The sequence below is a fragment of the Sander lucioperca genome, chromosome 7, assembly GCF_008315115.2.
Source record: "Sander lucioperca isolate FBNREF2018 chromosome 7, SLUC_FBN_1.2, whole genome shotgun sequence".
Classification (NCBI taxonomy): domain Eukaryota; kingdom Metazoa; phylum Chordata; class Actinopteri; order Perciformes; family Percidae; genus Sander; species Sander lucioperca.
Genome location: NC_050179.1, coordinates 22,265,058 through 22,284,779, shown reverse-complemented (window position 1 = coordinate 22,284,779; position 19,722 = coordinate 22,265,058). Strand labels below are relative to the sequence as shown.

General features: G+C 40.3%; 1 protein-coding gene across 1 annotated transcript in view; it reads right to left on the bottom strand.

The window, feature by feature from the left end:
• Positions 1–7,276: 7,276 nt before the first annotated feature.
• Positions 7,277–19,722, bottom strand: part of poc1b (POC1 centriolar protein B) — a 60,609-nt gene continuing 48,163 nt past the window's right edge. Inside the window, exons 11-12 of the mRNA XM_031279692.2 lie at positions 10,170–10,490; positions 7,277–8,123 (exon numbers count right to left, since the gene is read on the bottom strand). Of these exons, the coding sequence (XP_031135552.1) occupies positions 7,965–8,123; positions 10,170–10,490 (480 nt within the window). The 3' untranslated portion in view covers positions 7,277–7,964. The remainder of the gene's footprint in view (positions 8,124–10,169; positions 10,491–19,722) is intronic.

Sequence of the window (19,722 nt, the reverse complement as noted above, 5' to 3'; positions counted from 1 at the left end):
AAAAAGGAACCAGATAAAACAGAAAAAATGAGCCATATTGGAAGCTCGGAAGCAGTTATGGGAAGGGAGTTGGACAGATTTGTGATTTCTTTTCCTTCTTTCTGAGAACAAGTCAAAACGTCTTAGCACTGAGTCTTTGGGGGCAAAATGCAAGTCAAACTGTGTTTCACGTCTCTGAATATTGATCATTAAAATGACATGGCATTGGAAGACTTTCCTTTCAAAGCTGTGTGCATCTTTTACATCACTACGACCAGTCTTTAATATGCATATGCACATACCATAAGTCCAACCACACTCTGATTATTTATCTTTTTACTGATGCAAGATTTTACTAGGTCAAAAATTTAGGCTTAAATGTATTTGCTACCAAGTATCAAGTCAAGTCTTTAGTGAGTCAAACCTAAGTAAGTGTTTTTAAGTGCTCTTTTTTTTTTATAACTTTAGCCTGACTCAGGTCCCAGTCTAGAGTCTCACATTCTGATTCTGATCTAATATTGATGTTAATGTCTGTACTACACCTCCCCCTAAGGTAGCTGTTGTTGATTTGAAACTAGTTTAGACATTTTATTTTGAAGTTTCTATGGTGTAGTGTCAAAGCTTTGAGCATGCTTTTTCTCTAAATCTCTCCAGCTCGTCACAAAAAACCCTGCGTGAAACTGTAAATATAATTGTTTTGTGGGCTCTAAATAAAGTTTGTGTGTTTAATCCAGGACAATTTTAAAAAGTGAATGTTTTTGACACATTAAACAATGGCCATTTTCAACCAAATGTAGCCATACATGTAATACGTGTCTTTTGACCTCTTCTTTGACTGATGCAAATGAAGTGCTCAGGGGTAATTAAGATAGCTGTTTGGCAAAAAATGTTTGCTGACAGGGCGGACTGCAAACAGTATACTATAAAACATGTCATAGTCACTGGACCATAACTGGATGCTATGTAAATATCTTAAACAAAGGTATGTAAGCAGGAAAAGACAAATAAAAGTTAATTGAAAAAAAATGACAGAGGACTGGTATTAGTAGAAGATCTCCATCGCCTTTCGTGGCCTATTGGACGGTAAGAAGGTTATGAACAGCTTGGCTAAATGTCATGAAATTAAAACTATTTAGGGTTTAGTACAGTGTGTCCAGGATACAGGAAGTTTGAGAATAAACAAATAACATTTTATTGGCCTACAAAGGAAGGGAAAAGGGTGAAGCTGTTAGGCCTTGTGTACATGCATCCCTCTGTTTCCTGTGAGTGAAAGAGCGGAACAGGAAGGCAGAAAGAGAGAGAGAGAGAGAGAGAGAGAGAGAGAGAGAGAGAGAGAGAGAGAGAGAGAGAGAGAGAGAGAGAGAGAGAGAGAGAGAGAGAGAGAGAGAGCAGGGATCAAATGACAACAAACAGATCACGGAGGAGCGGAGGTCCCTTTGAACCGTCCACGTGCGGAAGTCAGCTTTTTTCCTGTGCTCGCTCTCTCTTTCCCCTCACTTTTTTTTTTTTATCCACCGCTCCCCCCTTTTCACCGGAGATAAGCTTTCAACATGCTAAGCCCTGTAAAAACAGGCCACGAGTGTTGAAGCTGAGACCAGTCCACAAAGATGTCCCAGCATGCTACGCTGCATCAGGCTACTGCGGCTCATGTACTCACTTTGTCTTCATTGTGTGCAATTATCAAGGGGGAAATGCAGCACGCAAAGTTGACAAATGAAGAGCCCGACATGATGGTTGCAGGTCGAGAAAGTCACACCGTAGATGACTTTCAGCAGGCCACGATCAGTTTGTAAAATGTTCTAACAAGAAAACATGTAAGTGTTACAAGTTGTTGTTGCGATTAAAACAATAAAATAACTTTAATTATTTACTCCCCTTACATAAAAATACAGCAGAGTAATGCCAGCAATAACACTTCTCTCAGGGGAACATATTCTGGCAATACACCACGGGTCAGTTCATGCAGATGTAAGGCTGTGGCTTCCTTGTTTCTGAACAACTAAGTGATTCCAAATGAATGCCACAATTCCACTTTAGAAGATGAACCAAACGTGCAGACCTGTTGTAGATCGGTGGTTCCCAGACCCAATAAGGTCACAACAAAAAAGTGAGGGGGTCACAAGATAATTATCAGGGTTTAAAAGCAGAAAAAAAAATGACCGCAAGTACACATAGTTTTGTTTTAAGTGGTCACAGGGCCAAAATGTTAGGAGCCACTGTTGTAGATCACTAGTATTTGGTGCTTCAGCATCTACATCACAAAGGCATTACCATGTTTTACCCATCCATTATCTGTAGTGGCAACAGCTAAATATCTTACTGTTTGTTATTTAGTATGTAGAAGTTATTTTATGCTTCATTTACCTTTTTAGTGTCAATCTTTCCCTCAACCTGTCCCGCTCAAAATGCTATTCCTGAAGTCATTGAATTATGCTAGAGTCGTTGCTATTGGGCGTTAAAATATGCACATCACCAACTGTCAGAGATGGCAAAAGTACTCACTTCCCGTACTCAAGTAGAAGTATAGATACTTATGTTAAATACTCTGGTAAAAGTAGAAGTACTAATTTAACTTCTTTACTCAAGTAAAAGTAACAAAGTACAGGCTTGGAAATTTACTTAAAGTATAAAAGTAAAAGTAGCCTTGCAAATGACAACCATTTGTGCAAAGCTACCTGGACCACATAAATGTTCCTAGAGTGCAAGCTGAGAAACTTCAGTGGACATGGAAAAAAGGCTCTTTATATGCCATTGCCTACATTTTAAATGGATGTCTGCCAATAGGCCTAAAACATCACATATATGATTATTGTGACAGACACTGGGACTCCAGGTTAATAAGATTCTGACTGAGTAGCAAGATATGAATTCAACTGGGATTCTGTGAGAATTCACAGATCCAGTTTCTCTTTTTTAATCTTCCCCTTAACATTTACAGGAATCTTTAAACAACCCGCTGCTCAGCTGATGAGGGCATTTTGATTCCTAGTACCCTTGAACTCCTTTGTGATGTAGGCCAACTTGAGACCTATATCTGTACCGAGACGTCCATACCACTATGTGCTAACGTTACCGCCATCAAGCCGCAGTGATTTGCCGCGAATGAATGCCGCCTAATCTGTCGAGTCGTCTTGTAGTGGTGCGTCAAGTGCAACGTATATTCCCATCCAATTAGATTGAATTCGGCAATGATGACGCGAGAAGTTACGCGGTAACTCCACTGAAATTATTTGAAACTAAAGTAACGAGCCAATTTTGTAAAATGTAAGGAGTAGAAAGTATCGATATTCGTGTTAAAAATTACTCGATTATTAATCGTTACTTCCCATCCCTGCCAACTGTTTTTAGGGGGCATTTTTCTGGGACATGAGAGCAAAATCAAATGGATTTGTGAAAAAAGTGCTTGGATGCTGCACACAGGTCACAGTGGGAAATGCCAATCACACATTTGCTTACTGTCTCTCTTCCCTCAGTAGGTCAGCTCCAGATGCAAAATACTGTGTTTTAACTGTTGCAATTTGCACCACAAGATCCTGTACATGCTTGTCTCCTGTTGGGAAAACAGGGATTTTACCAGATCAGCAGTAAAAACTTTAACTGTCTTTTTTTTAATGAGTGTGGCAATGAAAGCAGGCTGTTAAACCCTTCTGGCAAACAGGCGGCATTTTTCCGGGCGAGGAAAAGTCAAACAGCCACATAGAAAACAAACAGAGGAGCCATTAGATGGACAGCGTGCAGGTTTCACTGTTTACCTGGCCCTTTCTGCACCTATTTGAACAGGTGTCAGGGTGTGTGTGTGTGTGTGTGTTAAGAGGTGTGCACATTACATAAACTACAATCAATTATTGTTAAGGCCATATCCTGAGTTCAGAATGAGACTTACTGTAACTCAATAAGCGTGGGTGTGCTGGATCTTCCTCTCCTTCTGCCTGTCTTTCTCCTCTTCTTCGTTCTCTTTCCACTCCCCCCTCCTTTGTCCCTGGCCACCGTTTATCGCCTCATCCCCTGAAGGGGGTTAAGGGGGAATTTCTGAAAAGATAATCCTCCTGTTTTTCAGAAAAAAGCAGGAAGTGGTAAAAAAAAAAAAAAAAAGAGAAGCGGAGGAAGAGCAGGAGAAGAAGAAGGTCTGTTGATTCAGTTGGGAGCTAAAGATAATGTTTGCCTTCCGTCTCATGCTGGCCATGAGACAACAACTTTACCATGTGGGGTAAAATGATAGTTTACACAGAAAGATTGTGGTTAATTATTAGCTTCTGAAAGCAGAAATAAATATTTTTGTATAGAAGCAGTCAGTTATTTTCTCGTCAGGGTGGAAAAACCTGTGAAACAGCATCCAGAATGCCCCGATAACTGACACTTTCCACTGAAACACAGACCAATTCTTTAAAAGGAGGGCGACTTATCTGACTTATCTGTATATTAAATCTACCCTAAACATTGTTGAACGGTTAACGGGCCAGTTCACCATAATCACAGTCCAACAATGTTGGGCAGTTTAATTTTCTTTGGTAGAAAGGAGTTCCAATAAAACATGTTGGCAGTGCAATCTGTAGAATATCTGGAGTAACGATAAACACTTTTCTGTTAATGTCATTTTCCAATGCACCAGTAACAAATTTCCAATCACGTCCATTGTGTTGAATGCTGAAATTGTAAAAACGTAAACAATCTGCATGGCTAGATACCATTGAGGTAAGAGAGAAAATGTTTTTTTGTAATTTGGGTGTACTGACCCTTTAAATGAGCAAATAAATTAAAATTTCCAATTTTTTTTTCTATGAACATCCTTCACACCAGCAGCAGACAACACCAGAGGATAACTGATATCAGACTAAAGGTTGATATTATTCTGACAAATCAATATATACATATATGTCTAACACTAAGATATATCAGGACATTGCTTCAACAAATACTTCCACAGCCTATATACCCAAGGACCAACATATAAATACAAACACACAGAGTAAACTTTAAGCATGAGCTCGCCCGGTGGCAAGTCAACAACAGCCCCGGCTGTAAGAGCTCCTTCGTCAATATCAACAGGAAGCCCCTCCTCCAGGAAGTCATTAACAGGTTATGGGATCATGTTCCCAACACACTAAAGCGACACACACACACACACACACACACACACACACACACACACAGAAACAGGTTTACACCACGCTGGTGTGTGCAGTGTAAAACAAGGCCTGTGTGTACTTAATGAGATCGAAGTGGAAGTGAAGGCGGAAATTGGCCGTTAAATGTTTGCTTGTGACTCTCCTGTTTTTGTACACAGAAGGTTTAGCAACTGAGTTTGTTTGCGTGCTTGTGTTTCCAATTATATGGAAACATCGGAATAAGAGTTTAAGAGCCTTAAGGGGACATTTTTGCAAAGTGAGATCATTTTGGCTGATTTGCATTTCTTTAAGGAGTCACTTTTAAGGTTCAGAGTCCACATACAGTCTTAGAAATCGTCATTTAATGGTTTTCAGTGTATTTCGAAATTTGAAATACTTCTTCTGAGCACTCAGAAAGGACTCAGAAAGTTGAGCTTTACAGTTCAGGCTTAACCTTGGAAACAGTTGACAAAACAATCTCAGCTCAAGGTCCACTTAGTGGCTCTTTCCGCAGTTTTAAGACAATGTGATATGGTCAAAGTATGAGTAAGTGGACCTTGGGTCAAGTTCAATTCCAAAATCTAGTCTTTTTCACTTTCCTTCTGATTGACAGATCTTGCGGAGTTCCATCCATCCGCAACACCATTAACATACTGTAAAACAAAGACCACAAACAGGCCCAGATATGTCAAGCACATTAACAATAGCTGCCTTTTTACTTGTGTTATAAATCCATAACTTTGCAACATAAATTTGATGCATATTCAGAAACATAATTTACTTTATTTTTTGAAATATATAGCATATAACATAGGAAACTAGTATACACTGAGAGTAAGTTATGGTCTAGTGGTAGTCCCTGTACTAAAAGAATTGTACAGGATCTCCCAAGTATAGGAAGAAAAATGTGAGTGTGCTCTTTAAAACAAGAACTGTGGTGATATAACAAGACAGATGTGGAAAAAGGTTGGATGTTGGTCTAAATCTATTCCCGGTTTTCTTTTGGAATTGACGTTTCTGTTTTTGTACTTCACCCATTTATGCATCTTTTCTTTTGAACGTTGCATGAAAGCCCAGGTCTTCCACCATTCCTACAGTCTCCTCTCCGCAGTGGGTGAACTGGATTTGGTCCCCCATCTTAGCAGGGTGCACCACTATATGTAAATGGGAGAAAGAAAAAGATGCAGGAAGAGGAGGAAAGCCAGTAAAGCCATAGAGGAAGAGAAGGATGTGGTGGGGAGAGCAAACAGCAGCCAGCGGAGAGCTCCCCCTTTGTGTGGCTTTTTTAATGCTTCCTCCCGACCCGGCCGCATCGCTCACCACATCTCCGCCGCTGGAAAAACATAAACAGCTAAAGTCTCCACGTTGGGCGAGAGCAAGCCAAAACATTTCACCGTCACTGGTGGAGACAAGAGGCACTGTGACACGTATCACATGAACAAGCGTTACCAGATAATAAACAAAAGAGTTACGTGGCTGTATGGAAGCCCACGGCCGCCAGTCAAGCAAAATGACACGTGATAAGTTAGGGGTAATGGGAATTTCAATATTTAGGGTAAATTGCAAGTTAAAGAGGTATTACAGTACATCAAAAATATTTAGTAAGTTATAATGTTACTCTTGACTTTCTATATGAGAAGTAAATCTCACGTGACACTAAGTCATAATGTTGACTTGAGAAATAAAGTCCTAACTGACATATCTAATAAATCTAACTTAGTATGTTATAAGATATACACTTACGTAGCATTTTGAAATATCATAACTCCCAATGGCTTTGGTATTTCAAATGTTTGAATTAGACTGTCAAAGTTTGACTCATAATTGTTAATTAGTGGTAAAAACATTTTCAATTATTCACAACTTTTCACATTATTTCAAATTTTTCTGGCAGTATTGGGATTCCATGTTGGGACCAGTACGAATAGAAAAACATTACCTGGTATGACCTATCAGAATAAAGGTCTGTAACATTAAAGCTTACTCATTAAAATTCAGAGCACAAAAAAACTTTTTTTAACCTATAAAAATTAGATAAGGGATTTAAAATGAATGAATTATAAGTGTGCAAAATCAAAGGGCCTAAATTGTAGATATTTCCGTCTTGCAGACGTAAGGGTAAGTGTAAGGGGTTATTATCAGCCTTTTGTCTGGACAGAGATACCAACAAAACTAATAGCATGTGTGCAATATAAGTATAACATTTATTCATATAAATTATATCATGTGTATTTGAAGCAATATGTAGCACTTTTTTAAATTACAAAAAAGATGCAAACGGATACAAATGAAAGATGTAATTGCAGAAGCCACCAACTGCTAAAACATGTGCTAATACACAAATATACAAATACAAACACACACACACACACACACACAGGGGCCATACACCTGATGAGCACCGTCTGTTTTAATAGCTGCAGCTGTCCCAATTGGATGTAAAATCCATATCTACACACACACAAATGGAACACACACACACACACACACACACACACACGGAATGTCCCAGGCTGTGCTTGGCTGCACAGCTGGATATCCTTAAGAGGTGAAGAAAAACATGGAGAAAATACACACACACACACACACACACACACACACACACACACACACACACACACACACACACACACACACACACACACACACAGACACAGACACAGACACAGACACAGACACACACACCACCCCTGCCCAAATCCTGATTAACCCACTGACCCCTGAGAGAGACCACCAAAGTGGACATTTAGAATCACACTCAGACACACATATGTGCATAGACACAAGCACACACACCCATGTCCAGCAGTCTTGGGGTTAAGCAGTACGACTCGGTCTGTGTGTGTTTGTGCTGCAGTCTGAGAGAGGGCGAGGTCGTCCTCAAGTGAAATGGACAGGTGATCCATCCGTCTCCTCGCTCTCCGTCCTCTGCCTCTCTTCTGATGACAGCACGTCCTTGAGAAGCTGGGACTGGTTGAGGAGACACTCCTTCAGCTTGTCCTCAGTCAGGGTGAGACGCTCCTCCAGCACTGAAACAGTCTTTGTGTTTGGGGGGGGAGAGAAAGAATAATTATAAAGCAGTCATAGAATAATTATAGAAGTGGAAAATCTGAAGAGCAGAGATCAGTCTGAGAGCCTTGAAATCAATCATGTCTCCATTATGGAAAAATAACATAAGTGCTAAAGAGAGACAGAAGAGGCTTTTCAGGAGAGCAGCATTTAAGCCTCGATGCTGAGAGTAGCTCATCAGCAAGGTTCTGATGATAAAATTCTACCAAGAGTTTAAAAGCCTTTTTACTAAAGATATTCATAGTTTGTTTTACAGCTCATTATGTTTCACTTTTTCATGAATTATCACTTTTTTAAAGATTGGAAGCAGAAAATGCAGCAAATATATTTAATCGTTGGCCATTTTGTCTCAAATACGAAATAAATCCAGCAGCAAATTAGATTTATCAAGCATTTTCTGGAATATTTTCTGGTAAAAATGCACAGCAAACTCGAAATGTGTACATTCTTGTCTGATGGGTATTCTTTTGCGTGCATACATTATAAAGACAGTAGCGTTAATGTTTATGTGCAGCCGCCATCTTGGATAACAGTCATGAGCAGTCGAATCACGAACGCTGTGTTTAGCTATGTTACTGGTTACTGGTTGGTTCGGTTCGTATCACGGTTTTAGGTTCACGGTTTTCGGTTCTGTACGGTTCTTGTTATTTTTTCTTTTAATCTTTAACACTCCAGAAATATACTTCAACATATGATATATAGCTAAAATTAGCATATTGAATGCATGTTGCACAATACACGCACACAGTGGCAGTTCTATCTATTGTTTTATTTCCGCTGTCATCATAGGTAACATGAAATCCAAAATGTTCCCACACACCAGACTATATACGACGCTAGCGCATCCTCCAACTCCGGGCAGCCTTCCTCATCTCTCCCACTTGACATTTCTGCATGTGACGTGACCTGCAGCACTCCACACTCCCGAGGAGCGGTCGGCTCGGCGCCTCTCAAAATCTGATGAAAATCTTTAAACTGACCTTTGTCGATCAAAATAACAGACAGATTCAGCAACTGTATGGCCTATTTCTCACTTAAAATGTTTTCAGAAACACGTTTCTGCAGATCGTATTCAGAACGAGACGCCATTAGAGTCTGTTTTGAAATTCGGGAGCAGCAAGAACCACGTGACGCGTTCGTCCAATCAGCTGCCATGTGTTGCGTTTGTCACGCTCATCCCCCTCGTCGTTCCCAGTAAGTGTTTTAACATAGGTGTCGAAAGTGGGCACTACAGCAGTAAGTGGTTAGTGCACGTTAACAGTGTACTGACGAACCGTGCGACGCACACACGCTCCGAACTGAGACAAGCGAACCGAGCGGTTCGGATGTTTTTTCATGAACCGTACCTCCCCTAATTATATTGCTTCTCCAATTGATGATTTGTTTTCAACGTCTCAAACTTGGTATGTATGGATATTAAAAGGTAAACCATAAAACCTACTTCTAGTGCAGGGGTGTCAAACATACGGCCACTGGGCCAGAACCGGCCCGCCAAAGGGTCTAATCAGGCCCACTGGATGACTTTGCAAAGTGTGAAAATGGCAGAGAAGTAATTTATTCAAATTCCAAATTTACCACTTAAATCTCAGAGAATATCCAAATTCTTTTTCCGTAAATTTATGACTTTAATCTTAGAAATTCCAACATTTTTCTCTGAATATTACCCCTCTCTCCTTGGTCCGTAACATAATTGTTTTTCGTACAATGTCCTTAGAACGCTGTCGTAGCAGAAGCAACTTGCGTTTACCAACATAAAGCTGACAAGAAACTCTGTGGCAGATAAAGTTTCTGATCTCTCTGGAGTGGTTTACTGGTCTGGCCCACTTGAGATCAAATTAGGGGTATGTGGCCCATGAACTAGAATGAGTTTGACACTCCTGTTCTAGTGGCTTCTGCGTGCCTCCCAAACTTTAATATTTTCATTTTAATTTCCCCATTTTTATGATGTTTTTTGGGGGGATTTCACACCCTGCCATTATCTTGAGTTGAAAGTTTAGACCTTTACTAATAACTGACCTGCGTGAGAATATCCAACTGTTGAACAATGTGCCGCAGGGTGGAGTCCAGACTTGATGGATGCCCGGAGAGAACTTCCAGGGGGTGTGTCTGCCCTCTCTCCTCTTCCTCTCTCCTTCCTCTTCCTCCCCCGCCGTCCCCAGTCTGGCTCCAAACAGTCGTACGTGCCCTACTGGTACTCTCGTCTCCCATCCATCCTCCCACTCTTGAACTGGCCTCACGATGCGCCGGCAAACCGTTGGAGTGGTGAGTGTTGGCGTTGGAGTGGTGACTGTTGGCAGCGGCCTGTGTGGGCGTCGTGTGTGTTCGACCGTATAAGAGCTGGAGATGAAAGCAAGCGAGAGAGAGAGAGAGAGAGAGAGAGAGAGAGAGAGAGAGAGAGAGAGAGAGAGAGAGAGAGAGAGAGAGAGAGAGAGAGAGAGAGAGAAAGTGTGGTCGTCAGCTAATTGATTTTCAGTGCATTGTGCTCACCTATTTTTGTGCGGGTGTTTTCTTTGACAAAAGTTCAGTGCTCAGGTCTGCCATGAATTTTTCTCTCGTCAAATGCATTGTATCCAAGAAGAAACCCACACTAAATCAAATCACCATTGTGACACCGTGACATTTAGTTGAGGACATGGCAGTGGAAACAGTGGGATCTCAAAATAACATCCCATTAAAGGCATCCAGCCTGATTCAACACTCTGCTGGAAATGTGCAGGAAGCAAAGAGTGAGAGACGACTAGAAAAAGAATAACATTCTTTTAGAGAATGTTAGTGTGCTCGCTTCCACTGTAAAACTGCAGTTAAAAACATTTGAAACTGCTTAAATGTGAAGTGTAGGCAGCACACAAACAAGTGAAGGTAGACGTTTAAATGTTTAGACAAATTGAAATCTCAGTGGAGGTGTAAGCACTTACACTTGCAACTAATGATTATTTTAATTGTCGAATAATTTGTTGATTATATTCTTAATTAACCGATTAGTTGTTTGGTCTATAAAATGTCAGAAAATGGTGACAAATATTGATTAGTGTTTTCCAAGGCCCAAGATGCCGGCCTAATATGGCTTGTTTTGTCCACAACTCTAAGCAGGGTTTCTGCAGGTTTTAACAAGTCAAATTTAATAGTTTTTAGGATCTTTTTAAGACCTTTTTGAATGAAATTTAAGACCTATATCACAACGTTAAACGATGAACAACAAAATACAGAGTCACAAAAGTACTTGCAAAGTAAATAAATGTACTGAAATCAAATAAAAGCGACACAGTAACAATAATCTGTACATATACAGCTAATTATATTTGGACTATCGAAAGGAAGAACTACAACACCATGGAATAAAAAAAGTATTTCAATGAGCATTAGAGGTAGCATCACGTGGACGTAGAAAAAATGAAGACCTGTGTAAAATTATTTAAGACCTAGAACACAATAATGTGAATATAAGACCTAAAATTTTGATTTTAACATTTTGGACTTTTTTTTTTTACTTTTTAAGACCCCGAGGAAACCTTGTCCAAGATATTCAGTTTACTGTCACAGAGTAGTGAAGAAAATACAAAATTTTCACATTTAAGAAGCTGGAATCAGAGAATTGTGACTTTCTTTTCATCGTGAAGATTCCTAAAAAACGATTAATCAATTATCAAAATAGTTGGTGATTAATTTAATAGTTGACAACTAATCAATTAATCTGCGCAGCTCTATAAGCACTGAAATTTCAGTTGTTAATATTAATGCTGATACAACACCATAAAAGGAGCCCTTAACAGCGAGCCAGCTTTACTGTCGGAAATGTACAGGAATCAGAGTATTAATTAGCCAGTCTAATATGCATTAGTGGTACATTATGCTATTCAGGTTTAGCCAACATCCTTCCTGCCTCATTGTTCTGTGTCAGTGGAGTAGGCCTTGAACCTGTTGTAACTCAGCAGACTAAAGGAGGTGACTCACACTGCTGGATTACTGACTGAACGACCGCCCTGACTAACTTGCTGGCAAAAGTTCACAAGGTTATTTGAACAAGGCAGGAAGCGCGATAGCCACAGAGCAAAAAAGAGAAAATCTACTTCTTTTTATTTGACCTTTACTTGTATTGAGAGTGGTCTTGACAAAATGATTTCCCTTTTCATAAGTGGAGAAAAAAAAAACACAAGGTGGGAGACTGAACAAAGAGAGAACATCATGTTCAGTTTAACCAGGGACACGTTTTCCTCGTTCATCATGTATCCGGGCAGAGACAACTGAGCATGACTTCACATTTAAATGGTTTCACACATGCACAACAGAAGCTTTACAGTGAGACGTGCTGCCGCTCAAGGACACCAAAAACAACATTTGGGAGTTTGCGATTCAAACTAGCAACTTTTTAGTCACAAGACTTCTGCTCCAACTTGGACTGAAAGTTTTCAACTATGACATCAAGTCAAAAACAAACAAATGAGTTTCACAAACTGAGTGAAGTGCATTCAGTTATTAATTAACTGATTGACAGGTAAAGGTCAGCTTTAATAGGGCTAGAGAACATACACGTGTTGTTCTTACCAGAGCCTTTTAAGCTCTTTAGCTAACTCACTTGCATTATTTTTGTTTAACTTTGCCATCGATCCATTAATCTATATAGTTGATGAATAGTTGAAATGACCCAGCATAATTACCAAGGGCCAACAGGGACGTCTTCAAATTGCTTGTTTTGTCAGATGAACAGTCCAAACCCCAAAAATATTCAATATAAAATAATTTGGCAGCACATTGGCACAGTGGTTAGCAATTCTGCCTCACAGCAAGTAGCCACTGCAGAGTTTGATCCCCGGTCCGGGGAGGGCCTTTCTGTGTGGAGTTTGCATGTTCTCCCCATGTTTGTGTGGAGTTTCCTCCCACTGTAAAGACATGCATGCTAGGTTACTAGGACTACAGTTGAAAATGAGCCGTCTGGCTAACACTGGCGCATTTACAGAAATGTTGATTTATGTGCATTGTCCTAATCAAATAAATACATCTTATTTAAAAGCAGAGAAAGTGATAGATCCTCACATTTTAGAAAGTGTTGTTAGTAAATTACTTACTAATTATTACAGAGTAATTTCATGTCAAATGAATGATTGATTAATTAAGTAACCTTTTTACTATCCAAGCTCTCTGCATTTGCTTCCGATCAGCAGCGCTCACACACACACACACACACACACACACACACACACACACACACACACACACACACTCTCAAAAACGGCACACACCATGACACTTTGAACAGCTGTAGTCAGATCAGTGTCTAGACTCTACTCATAAACAGCACCAAGTGAAGAACCATTGGGCTTTTGACCCAAAATAATAGTAGGGTCTTGTGTGAAAGGTGGAAGGAGGCAGGTGGTTCATGGAGTGCACAAAGAGCAGCAGAAGTGGGGAAATAAATGAGGGATGTGTCAGGAGGATGGAGGAGGAAGGAAAAGGAGGGTGAAGAGGAGGAGGGTGTCACACATTCCTGGCCTAATGCATGGAGAAATCAATTCCGGCTCGCTTCCTGCACACTGTCCTCACTTCAAAGAGAGCATGGAGGGATGCAGGAGAGGAAGGAGGGAGGGAGGGATGGAGAGAGGAGAGGAGTGTGCGAGTGTGTGTGTGTGTGTGTGTGTGTGTGTGTGTGTGTGTGTGTGAAGAAAAGAGGAGGGATAGCTGCTCTTAACTCCTGAGTGGAGGTGAACAAAGCTGTCAGTGTGTGGATGGCGAGTCTCTCTTGCTATCTCTGCTCATTTCTCTTATTTTCTTCTCTCTTTATTCCTCCACCCCCTCCTCCTTGGACACATCTGGCCAACATCTGCTCTGCTCATTTACACTCAGCAGATGCTGACCTAGACCCCGCCAGGAAGTTTGGGTGCAATCAAACATTTAACAGGCAGGGTACCCCGGCTGCCCCGAGTGTCAAATCAATGCACCCACAAGCAAATTCAAACACATACAAGCACGGACAAAGAAGATTGTATGAAACCAATGAGCAGCAGATAACTGGGAAAATAAAGCGTAATCTACGGAAGCATAAAATGTGATTACAGCAAAATTTTGAGAATTGTGCAAACAAATAAAACATCTTGCAAGATATTCACAAGTTAGAAGCATGTAAACATGTTAATTGGTAGCTATTTACACTATCAGGTATACAGAAAAGCATGCAAAATCATGTCAACATCCAGATCTACATTCATACTAGTTCACTTATCAAATGTACTGACTAAAGCCCCATAGCATCCAGCATGTCAGACAGAAGCTCCATTAGGACACTGTGCCAGAAATGCAAAAAATAGGTGTAACAAAAAGATTGATTATAATACTTTCAATGCACATAGAGCAAGCTTAAGCCAGAACCTCAGAATTATAACGGTCATTTCTGAGATAAAATCATCTCTACTAAGCTCTGAGGAATGTCAGGGGTCATGGCTCGCTGTAACCGCAGCTAGTAGTGGCAGGAATGTGGCGATGGCGTGATGCCAGCCAGGGTTTTTTGTGCGATGAGAGATGAGTGGGCGGTTTGGGTTAGGGTGGCCGAGCAGAGCAGAAACTAGCCACTGTGATAATAAGGGGGCAGTGGGAGTGACGTGAGAGTGCCCCAGTGATGATAGTGAGGCAACAATGTCCACCTTGTCTCTACGCGGCATTGTGAACGAAGAACTCATTGGATTCTGGGACAAACAGGCTCGGTGCAGAATGTTTGGTGAAAGGTTAGCAGGTTATGAGGGTTTTTGATTCAATATAATTGTGTAGTAAGTCAAAAAAAAATGTTTCACACTGTACACTGCATACAAATTGTACTATTACTAGAGCTGTAACGATTCCAAATTTCACTGTACAATGAATTGCCTCAGAGATAATTGTGATTAACAATATAATTGTCTCTTTCAGTCAAATTTAAAAATATTTATTTATTACTTTTTTTTAAACAACTTAAAATTTTGAATGAATTCCAGGATACATCTTTTGGTACTGTTATGTGACCCAGATAACGTAATAACACTAATACACAGCCTATGAAGTAAACAACGCCTCTTTATTATCATAAAACATTTTTTTTCTAACTGTACCCAAACCACCCACCCCCCTGTCATTTCTGTTGCTATGAATGTGTATAGGGTCAAGTGCAAACAACTAACAATTGAAATAATAATAAAATATACATGTATAGTCCGGCCACTTATATAATCACAGTTTGGCATGTCTACACAAAATCAACAATTACCAGTCATATGCCTTAAAGGCGCTGACATACCGACCCGATTATCGGCCGTCGGACAGTCTGGCGAGGTCGGTGACTCGAGTCTGTTTGGTGTGTTCCATGCCGTCGTTAATTTGGGCCGATTTGACTTGCTGAATCGGCCAGTGGGCAGTCGGACTCAATGACCAATCTGATTGGTGGAGTGCTAGCCCTTGACTAGCGAATCAGTGCACTTACGTTAAAACACTTACCAGAAATGACGAGCGGGATGAGTGTGATGAACGCCTCTCAAAATCAGACGAAAATCTTTCAAACTGACCTTTGTCAATCAAAAAACTGTATGGCCTATTTCTCGCTTAAAATGTTTTCAGAAACATGTTTTGGGGAACTATTTTCGTAAAATACGAGATTGTATTCCGGGCGGGTCGGGCGTTCGTCATTTCCGGTTTTAATTTTTTGGGCGACAATACAGATTAGCGCCGCCTGCTGTTATGGAGACGTATTACGTCTCATGCATGCGCAGAACATACGCTCAAGTCGGCATCGCTTCGGTGCGATCCGAAGCACTTTTTGGACTGACAGGAGCCGAATGATAAGTCCGACTGCTTTTTCTGCCGACGATCGGCCACATGGTTGGTGTGTCAGAGCCTTAAGACCTTAGCCAATGTTAGAAATTGATTTTGGTTAAACAAAGAAACTGCGACTATGTAAAAAAATGAACAATTAGACAATTATGTAATAATTGCTACAGGCCTATTACTGCAATACATGAACATGTTTTCACATGGCTAATAATCAGATGCAAAGTAAGAGATGCCAATTGATAATTATTCATTAAATAATAAATGTTGATAACTTTGTATGACTGCAGCAGATTTCCCTAACAGAAATGTTAACGGAAGAGCAGCCTGTGTTAAAATGTTAACATTAGCGGTGATGTTTTACAAAACAAAGCCTCCCCTCCATTTCTAAATCAAATGACAGAATCACAGATGTCTGATCAAAAACATGATTATCATGAGCACCAGAATTAGCTGCGCTCTTTCTGTTGGCAGGCAACCACTGTGACCCTTACATAAAAAAGCTGTTTGATCTTAATTGAAGGGCCTCTCTGATGTTGTGCCTCCCCCGCTCTACCTGCAGCCACATACTCAGCTTCAAAAAACTGCCTGATGTTTACTACTTAACATTGAAAATCCCTTTCATGATGTGAGAAAAGATCGTCCAATGCTAATTACTTAAACAACACTTCATTTTTTCACCAATTATCATTCACTCAGATATCATTTCAAAATGATTCAAAATTGTGTGCACCATATTTTTTTAATGAAGCTCTAAATAATAATAAAAAAAAGTCCTTTTCAAAAATAATTGCTCATATATTCTGCATGTATTATCTATATAACATAGATATAACATGTTTTATCAGTGGATGTGAATCTTGTGCTGCGTACTCTGGCCCGTCACATTGGCCACTGGAGAGGACACACGTGCTCTCAAGCTTTGTGATGTTAAGTGCTCGCACTGGGCTGCCTGCCCTCGTGATGCCAAGCACTGGCTGTGTTTACATGCTGACCGTAATGCGACAAATATTATAAGCACTACTTAACACATTGTATGTGTGCTGTGTGTCTGATATTTTGCTGCTGCAACACCGGAATTTCCCATTTTTTTAGTGCCCAACTCTTTCATATTAATGAACGCCCGTTACATTTAAGCCATTGCCAAATGAGTTGATACAAAGCTAATTAAGTCCTATCAGCTCCACAAAACACTCTCTGTATTTCTCAGTATGGCTATGTTTACAAAATGGCATAGTCTGGCGACATTCGCGTGCAGCAGCTCGAGTGATGCATTTTACGTCACCGCTGAGAAAGGACAACAGCAGCATTCAGGTTTGGAGACAAAGAGGACATCACATTTACCTCTTCTGACGTGTCCATGTTTTTTTTTTCTCTATCCTCCGTGTATACGCTTTTAGCAACTGGGTGGTAGAGGGGTGGGGGTGGTGCGTGATCACCGAAGGCTTGCGCCATGTGGATGGGCCGACAGTGTTTTTGTCATTACTTAGAATTCCTCATGGAGGCGACAGAAACTATGCACGATAGCTTCAAGGTGAAAACATGACTGCACAAATTCTATAAATTGACACTCAAATAATCTATGGGACATAGGGTTAATGAATGCATAAAAAATGAAAAGTATGAATAAATTAACTATTAATGCAACGGGAGCTGTTTATGGTTGAAATTGTGTAAAGATGAAAAGCAGGTAAACATCCGGCTAGACACAGGAAGGGGAAAGTGATAACAAACGGTAACCACCACAAAAAAACTTCCAGGTGTTTGTGTTATTTCATTATCGTCAGCAGGAAACGCTCAGGGGGAATACTCGTGCTGAATAGCAAAACAGGAATCATGCTGTGTAAGATAAACAAGGAGCAAATGAACGGTAGATTTAGGTTTTGCAATGTCTGGACGTTCAAGGTGTAGATTAGGGTTGTGTGATACTAGTTGTACGTAAGGCTAAAAACCCTGGATGATAAAGACAACACTTTTTTGGCGCAAATGTATTCATTAATTTACATAAGTGAGGGATCTGAATGCTTTCCCGAGGCCACTGTGTGCATCTGCTGGAGTTTGATAAAGTTGTTGGTGGATTTCAATCACTCCATGTTGACCAGTTGCCAATCTTTCTGGCTTTAAATCTCCCATTCTGGCGTGTTTTTGGAACAATACACACAATATTCTGGTCTTTACAGAAGTATATATGTGCTGCATGATATTTACTGCCTTACTTGTACTTGTAATACTGTCCCATTCTCACATTTTACTAATCAAAAATGTGAACACACAACCTCACACGAGCAGAAATACACATACGTACATCTCTTTTCAGTTCTTTCTGGAAAGTGGGAAAACACACAAACACACAGTCCAATTAGTTATATGTGTGAGCTTTTTCAGCAGAGTAGCATGAGTGCACAAGTCTGCGGCTGGTTCACTTTGTCACTCTCTGTGGTGCTCACAGGAAACGGACTATAAGCAACCGTCAAGCCCCATCTGAAAGAGGTAACTGAACCACTGCTTGACTTCCTCCTGAGCCTTTTATCAAGTATGTCATCATGACACAACAGCATGGCTTTATCTGGGACGCTATGAAGATTTAAAATTGGCCGCTCTGTGTCACCTACAATTAATATGACGGCTATGATTCAGTTTGATTGATTGCATACTCGTTGTCTTATGAAATGTCTTGAACTAATTATAATAGATAATATTATCAAGAATTGTTGGTGTTTCAAAGCCTTCCCTTCACAGAAAATGCAGAAATCTTTTAAGGAATGTTTCGGCACGGAAAATGGTCAAATTAGAACACACTAGATATATGGAATATTGGCATCTGTCTTTGAAACCTTTATTTGTCTAACTCTAGTGTGTACCTATCAAGTAACCTTGCCACTCCTTTCCTGTATTAGATGGTTGGTACTGAAATTGGTCACAGGATGCCATGTAATTTTGTTAATAGAGCAGGCTCCATGGCGGGAGGAAATCCTTGTTAAAAATTAAGAGGCATTACTTGGCCCTGACCCTCCACCCTGATTTTCTATTTTTGCAGACCAACACACTTGCAAGTATATGGTTGCCCTCTGGACACTAACACACATGCATTCCAAGCAAACATTAATAGCGGCACGTACACACACGTACTCTTGGCTGAAATCCGTACCAGAAGATGGACACACACGCAAACAATTATTCACTCAACAACTAGCACCGCACACCCAAACCCAACTCACACAGCTGGAGTCACTCTCCAGAATTCTTCCTTTGATTGTTAACAGCAGTCAGGGCCCTACTCTTCTTGACACAGTCACATAGAAGATAACCTCTTGAACTGGGTGAGACTCTAAGAAAATGGTACTGCATTGTGTTGACTTCGGGTCACATTGACCCGTTTTTAATTTTTGTTTTATATCAGAAAAAATGGAACGTAGAAATATGCGCTGAAAATGTGTAGAAGAAAAATGTTACAATTTAAAACGTTGGAAAAAGCAAAAACAAACTGAAGAAAAGGTGTCAAAAACGTCGAAAAAAAATGTTGTGTGTTTTTTTTCAAGGTTGACAGGAAGACAACACAAGGGTTAAAAAAAAGTGTGGGCATGTTTCAGGTACCAGTGAGACGATTCAATATTATCCAGGGTGGCCAGAAACACAGACACTTAACGCAATTCTTTAACAATTATATCGCTTCATGGCGTCAACATTCATTTTATCCTCTGCTAGGTCCAAGAGATGACCCTGTGTTGTTTTGTGGTTCTTTGTGTAAAAGTGAGACTAACTATTGCTCCCATACTTACTCCAG